Below are 7,378 nucleotides of genomic sequence, written 5' to 3' on the forward strand. Positions count from 1 at the left end.
ATTTTTGGCCAAGTTATGACCATTTTTGTATTTATGCAAATGAGGCTTGCAAAAGTACAACTGGGCGTGTTGAAAAGTAAAAGTACAACTGGGCGTGTATTATGTGCGTACATCGGGGCGTGTTTACTACTTTTACTAGCTGGGCGTTGTGAATGGGAGTGTATGATGCTGACGAATCAGCATCATCCACTTCTCTTCACAACGCCCAGCTTCTGGCAGTGCACAGACACACAGCGAGGTCTCGAGAGACCTCGCTGTGACGTCACTCACTTCCAGTCCCAGATGCTGCATCCTGTCGGACGAGCGAGGAGGACACATCGGCAGCAGGCGACAGAGGATCCGGTTCATTCCGCAGCAGCATTGTTTGCAGGTAAGTCTATTTCAACTCCCTAGAGACGAGCATATTTATTCCCCCATTTGCAACAAGGCATTGTACTGTAAATGTAAATACCGCACATCACCCCTCGGCAACGAGCATGGCACGTGCGTGAGCAGGATTAGCCCCCCCTGACAACGAGCATAAAGGGGGCTTATTTGCAGTATTGCCCACAACCCCCCTGACAACGAGCATAAACGGGGCTTATTTGCAGTATTGCCCACAACCCCCATGACGACGAGCATAAAGGGGGCTTATTTGCAGAATTGCCCACAACCCCCATGACAACGAGCATAAAGGGGGCTTATTAGCTACATTGCCCACAACCCCCATGACAACGAGCATAAAGGGGGCTTATTAGCAGCATTGCCCACATCCCCCATGACAATGAGCATAAAGGGGGCTTATTATCTACATTGCCCAGAACCCCCATGACAACGAGCATAAAGGGGGCTTATTTGCAGTATTGCCCACAACCCCCATGACAACGAGCATAAAGGGGGCTTATTAGCTACATTGCCCAGAACCCCCATGACAACGAGCATAAAGGGGGCTTATTATCTACATTGCCCACATCCCCCATGACAACGAGCATAAAGGGAGCTTATTTGCAGCATTGCCCACATCCCCATGACAACGAGCATAAAGGGGGCTTATTAGCTACATTGCCCAGAACCCCCATGACAACGAGCATAAAGGGGGCTTATTTGCAGCATTGCCCACATCCCCCATGACAACGAGCATAAAGGGGGCTTATTAGCTGCAATGCCCACAACCCCCATGACAACGAGCATAAAGGGGGCTTATTAGCAGCATTGCCCACATCCCCCATGACAACGAGCATAAAGGGGGCTTATTAGCAGCATTGCCCACATCCCCCATGACAACGAGCATAAAGGGGGCTTATTAGCAGCATTGCCCACATCCCCCATGACAACGAGCATAAAGGGGGCTTATTAGCTACATTGCCCAGAACCCCCATGACAACGAGCATAAAGGGGGCTTATTAGCAGCATTGCCCACAACCCCCCTGACAACGAGCATAAAGGGGGCTTATTAGCTACATTGCCCACAACCCCCCTGACAACAAGCATAAAGGGGGCTTATTAGCTGCATTGCCCACAACCCCCATGACAACGAGCATAAAGGGGGCTTATTAGCTGCAATGCCCACAACTCCCATGACAACAAGCATAAAGGGGGCTTATTATCTACATTGCCCAGAACCCCCCATGACAACGAGCATAAAAGGGGCATATTAGCTGCAATGCCCACAACCCCCATGACGAGCATAAAGGGGGCTTATTAGCAGCATTGCCCACATCCCCCATGACAACGAGCATAAAGGGGGCTTATTATCTACATTGCCCAGAACCCCCATGACAACGAGCATAAAGGGGGCTTATTAGCAGCATTGCCCACAACCCCCCTGACAACGAGCATAAAGGGGGCTTATTAGCTGCATTGCCCACAACCCCCATGACAACTAGCATAAAGGGGGCTTATTAGCAGCATTGTCCAGAACACCCATGACAACGAGCATAAAGGGGGCTTATTAGCTACATTGCCCACAACCCCCCTGACAACAAGCATAAAGGGGGCTTATTTGCAGTATTGCCCACAACCCCCATGACAACGAGCATAAAGGGGGCTTATTAGCAGCATTGCCCAGAACCCCCATGACAACGAGCATAAAGGGGGCTTATTACCTACATTGCCCACAACCCCCCTGACAACAAGCATAAAGGGGCTTATTAGCTGCATTGCCCACAACCCCCATGACAACGAGCATAAAGGGGGCTTATTAGCTGCAATGCCCACAACTCCCATGACAACGAGCATAAAGGGGGCTTATTATCTACATTGCCCACAACCCCCATGACAACTAGCATAAAGGGGGCTTATTAGCAGCATTGCCCAGAACACCCATGACAACGAGCATAAAGGGGGCTTATTAGCTACATTGCCCACAACCCCCCTGACAACAAGCATAAAGGGGGCTTATTTGCAGTATTGCCCACAACCCCCATGACAACGAGCATAAAGGGGGCTTATTAGCAGCATTGCCCAGAACACCCATGACAACGAGCATAAAGGGGGCTTATTAGCTACATTGCCCACAACCCCCCTGACAACAAGCATAAAGGGGGCTTATTAGCTGCATTGCCCACAACCCCCATGACAACTAGCATAAAGGGGGCTTATTAGCTGCAATGCCCACAACTCCCATGACAACGAGCATAAAGGGGGCTTATTATCTACATTGCCCAGAACCCCCCATGACAACGAGCATAAAGGGGGCTTATTTGCAGTATTGCCCACAACCCCCATGACAACGAGCATAAAGGGGCATATTAGCTGCAATGCCCACAACCCCCATGACAACGAGCATAAAGGGGGCTTATTAGCAGCATTGCCCACATCCCCCATGACAACGAGCAAAAAGGGGGCTTATTATCTACATTGCCCAGAACCCCCATGACAACGAGCATAAAGGGGGCTTATTAGCAGCATTGCCCACAACCCCCCTGACAACGAGCATAAGGGGGGCTTATTAGCTGCATTGCCCACAACCCCCATGACAACTAGCATAAAGGGGGCTTATTAGCAGCATTGCCCAGAACACCCATGACAACGAGCATAAAGGGGGCTTATTAGCTACATTGCCCACAACCCCCCTGACAAAACAAGCATAAAGGGGGCTTATTTGCAGTATTGCCCACAACCCCCATGACAACGAGCATAAAGGGGGCTTATTAGCAGCATTGCCCAGAACACCCATGACAACGAGCATAAAGGGGGCTTATTAGCTGCATTGCCCACAACCCCCCTGACAACAAGCATAAAGGGGGCTTATTAGCTGCATTGCCCACAACCCCCATGACAACGAGCATAAAGGGGGCTTATTAGCTGCAATGCCCACAACCCCCATGACAACGAGCATAAAGGGGGCTTATTAGCTGCAATGCCCACAACTCCCATGACAACGAGCATAAAGGGGGCTTATTATCTACATTGCCCAGAACCCCCATGACAACGAGCATAAAGGGGGCTTATTTGCAGTATTGCCCACAACCATGACAACGAGCATAAAGGGGGCTTATTAGCTACATTGCCCACAACCCCCATGACAACGAGCATAAAGGGGGCTTATTAGCTGCATTGCCCACAACCCCCATGACAACGAGCATAAAGGGGCATATTAGCTGCAATGCCCACAACCCCCATGACAACGAGCATAAAGGGGGCTTATTAGCTGCAATGCCCACAACCCCCATGACACAACGATTATAAATGTTGCTTTTTAGCAGCATTGCCAAGAACCCCTGATAAAGAGCATGTAAGTTGCATATATTTGAGGGGTTTTATTTAAAATAAAGTCAATTACAGAAATCTTTACTTCACTTTTTTTGGTTTTGCAGATATTTGTTCTATATTCTATTTTGTGCTTTGGTAAGTAGACTACAGGTAAGTGACCCATACAGCTTCCATGATGGGAGTACAAGGGCGTTTACGTTTCAGTTTTTCAAGTTCAAGGTTTCCATTTGCCGTTGCAATGGTGTTTCTTCAAGTTCAACAGTTCAAGTTTTTGTTCACGTTGAACAATCTTCTAGTTAGAGGTGAGTTTGTTTTGGTTTATATTAGTTTTAATCAGTCAAAGTGCTTTGCAGAGATAAATTATGTATTTTGTTGTTCTTTTCACAGATTTGGCAAGAATGCCGACATGCTGGGTCTCTGGATGCTGGTTTACTCCAGGTCGTTTTCAGGACGAACATGAAATAAAATTGCACTGTTTTCCTAATTCCTTAGCCAAGATTATAGAATGGCTTAAACATATGGGCCAACAATTTGAAAATATCGAGCTGCTAGCTGGCAAAATTTTTGCAGGAAAGAAAAAAAACAAACGAAACAAGTATAGACTTTGTTCTCTTCATTTTACGGATGACAGTTTTATTGTTAACGCAACAGGCCGTGTTCTGCGTCAAAATGCAGTTCCTACTTTATTTAAAAAATCATCCAATTCTTCAAGTATTGTTGATGAATCTTTATCGAGGAAGAAGATAACAAAGAGAAGAACAGCTACATCAGAAAACCCAAATCAGGAATTTGTGTTAGAAGCCATGTCTACTCCTGACAACAACCCAAGTACTTCCTTCTCAACAACACATGCATCCAGTTCTACTTCAAGAGAAAACAATCCATCAGAAACATTAATGATTGATGGCTTGAAATCATTCCGAGATGTGGAGACGCAGACAGACTTCAATATTGGAAATTCCGTGATCCTTTCCAATGAAGAATACCATTCAATAATAAATCAAGGTAATGTTCAGCCAACACAAATAACAAAAGTATTACATTCCACTCCATTCCATCTCCATCAGGCAGCAGATTTTTCAACCAAAGGTCGAGAAAATGTGGAGCCATTCCCTTCTCCCATCCAAAGTGTTCAATTGCCCATTGAAAATGTGACTGAACTTGAAGATCTAGAGGAAGACCAGGTAAGTGGTGTTTTCCCTTTCACAGTTGACAGTCTAGAAGAAGAGTCCAACCATGCTTCATGCGTGGTGTATGAGGATGATGGAGCCGTTTACAATCCAAAGGATGCCTCATACAATCCATTCCTGGTAAGTGAGTGCTCTTTGCCAAATACTCCCTTGCGCTCCATCAATGAATCTATTGTGGACTCGTCTTCCTTTTTGTATTGCGTAGATTCCGCAACCATGTTAGAACAGAATAAATTCATAGTTTTTGAAAATTGCCTAGATGTCCTAATCCGGAAAGTGAAGTGCCAAGAAAAAGATGGATGCCCTTTCACTGTAACCACAATTGTCAAGGAAAGAAAAGGAAGCGCCTTCATCATTCGTGGAAGATGCAAACAAGGACATAATTCCCTGCTTTGGAATACTCAACCCAAAACCGGCAGATTCTACAGTGGAAATATTTTGTTGGCCTCTTCCATTTTGTGCAGTGGGCTCAATTTCCACAAAGTTGCAGAGCTTTCTAAGATTTTACGGCTTGCAATTTTTTCAGAGAAGACCTTCTACAGGTACCAGTCCTCATTTATTTTTCCTGCTATTCAAATTGCTTGGCTTGAAGAACAGAATAAACTTAAAAACCAACTATCAACTATTCCAATATGTTTGGCTGGAGACGGCCAGTGTGACAGTCCTGGACACTCTGCGAAATACTGTACATATACAGTAATGGATTTGTTCACTGAAAAAATAATGGATTTTGAAGTTGTACAGAGGAGCCAGTGTACTTCTTCAGTTGCAATGGAGAAATTTGGTTTTTCTATAGTTATGGATCGGATTTTGACACAAGGATTTGATGTTTGCATTTTTGCGTCAGACCGTCATGTCAGCATCCAAAAATTGCTTCGTGAGGTCTACCCTGACATAGACCATCAATATGACATCTGGCATTATGCTAAGACACTTCGAAAGAAACTGCTGAAGGTAAGTAGTGGAATCCCCGGCAGACCCATCATACCATGGATTGACAAAATTGTGAACCATTTCTGGTGGAGTGTAAAAACATGCGACCACAATGAGGAGTTTTTCAAGGAACGTTGGAAGTCTGTCCTGAAGCACATCATTGACTGTCACCAATGGGAAGATGGCGTTCACTTCAAAAAATGTACTCATCAAGAATTGTCCACCTCACAACAAACTTCAGTTCTATGGCTTACCCTTGGGAGCATTGCTTGTCAAAGAGTGGAAGAAGTTGTCTGCAATCCACAGCTCTTGAAGGATATACCTCACCTCATCAGAAATTGCCACACTGGACCGTTGGAGGCCTTCCACAGTTTAGTCTTGAAATATCGATCAAAACGCATTCACTTTGGTATTGATGGAATGGAGGCTCGGACAAAACTTGCTATCCTGGCACATAATAACAATGTAGGTCGAAAAAAAGCTGTTGTTCATGTGCAAAAGCCACATTGTGACTCTATTGGTACTGAAAGAACAAAGTTAATCCTACCAAAAGGGAAGAAGAAGTGGGTGATCAAAAATGTGTTTGAACCCATGAGCAATGAACACACAGATAAAATACTGGATGATTGTATAAAAATCGCACTGGGTGAGGTAAGTCATACTTGGCAAAGCAGAGCTCCAACGCTTCCACCCAACATTGCAAATGTTGAAAGGCCAAGCAAACAAGATGTTTTGGAGGAGCACTGGACTAGGTTTGGAAAGTGATCTGATTAATGGTTTTCTTGTCAAAATTTTGAAAAAATGGTTTATCTTGCTGTAGAGCTGTAAGTGGTTTGTTAGTTTGGCATTTTTTTTTTCTTCCAAAATGGTTTATCTTGCTATAGAGCTGTAAGTGGTTTGTTACTTTGCCAGTTTTGAGTTTTTTTTCACAAGATATTACAGGACACTTTGAATAAAAAGTCGCTACGTGGGTCTACTCTGATGTTCCTCGATTACAGTTGTGTAAGTCTGCGTGGGTAAGACAAAATGGCAAGCACAGTGTAGATCCAACCTCCTATGTAGATTCTCATACAATACTCACCTTTTCTCAACAGGCTCACTTGTCCCTGTTAGACAGTTGTTGCTTCCGGCTGGATTAGGAGGATTGCTTCTTTGCAGGGTAAGTGCTGACCATGTCAATGTAATGAGTCTTGGACTGTGATGTGTGCTCATGGTACACAGGAGTCGCATTCTGCTCCTACTTATCGACATTTCCTACTTTATCCACAGACACTCCATTCCCCACGTTGGACGTTTGATGCTTCCGGCTGGATAAGGAGGATTGCTTCTTTGCAGGGTAAGTGCTGACCATGTCAATGTAATGAGTCTTGGACTGTGATGTGTGCTCATGGTACACAGGAGTCGCATTCTGCTCCTACTTATCGACATTTCCTACTTTATCCTCAGACACTCCATTCCCCACGTTGGACGTTTGATGCTTCCGGCTGGATAAGGAGGATTGCTTCTTTGCAGGGTAAGTGCTGACCATGTCAATGTAATGAGTCTTGGACTGTGATGTGTGC

The 7,378-nt window shown here is 45.1% G+C and overlaps 1 protein-coding gene across 2 annotated transcripts; it reads left to right on the top strand.

Moving 5' to 3' along the window:
* The first annotated feature begins 288 nt into the window (after nucleotides 1–288).
* Nucleotides 289–7,152, top strand: LOC142751002 (uncharacterized). 2 transcript variants are annotated; one of them, XR_012882676.1, is made up of 3 exons: nucleotides 289–370; nucleotides 3,798–6,975; nucleotides 7,086–7,152. XR_012882676.1 is itself a non-coding variant. In XM_075859968.1 (2 exons), exon 2 carries the CDS (start codon nucleotides 4,056–4,058, stop codon nucleotides 6,579–6,581), a length of 2,526 nt encoding a protein of 841 aa, XP_075716083.1. In that variant the 5' UTR covers nucleotides 289–370; nucleotides 3,798–4,055; the 3' UTR covers nucleotides 6,582–7,146. The 2 variants fall into 2 exon arrangements, 1 of the variants encoding a protein (XP_075716083.1); XM_075859968.1 differs by having other exon boundaries at nucleotides 3,798–7,146.
* The last annotated feature ends 226 nt before the right edge of the window (nucleotides 7,153–7,378 follow it).

This window comes from Rhinoderma darwinii, chromosome 3 (genome assembly GCF_050947455.1).
Source record: "Rhinoderma darwinii isolate aRhiDar2 chromosome 3, aRhiDar2.hap1, whole genome shotgun sequence".
In the NCBI taxonomy this organism is placed as follows: Eukaryota; Metazoa; Chordata; class Amphibia; order Anura; family Rhinodermatidae; genus Rhinoderma; species Rhinoderma darwinii.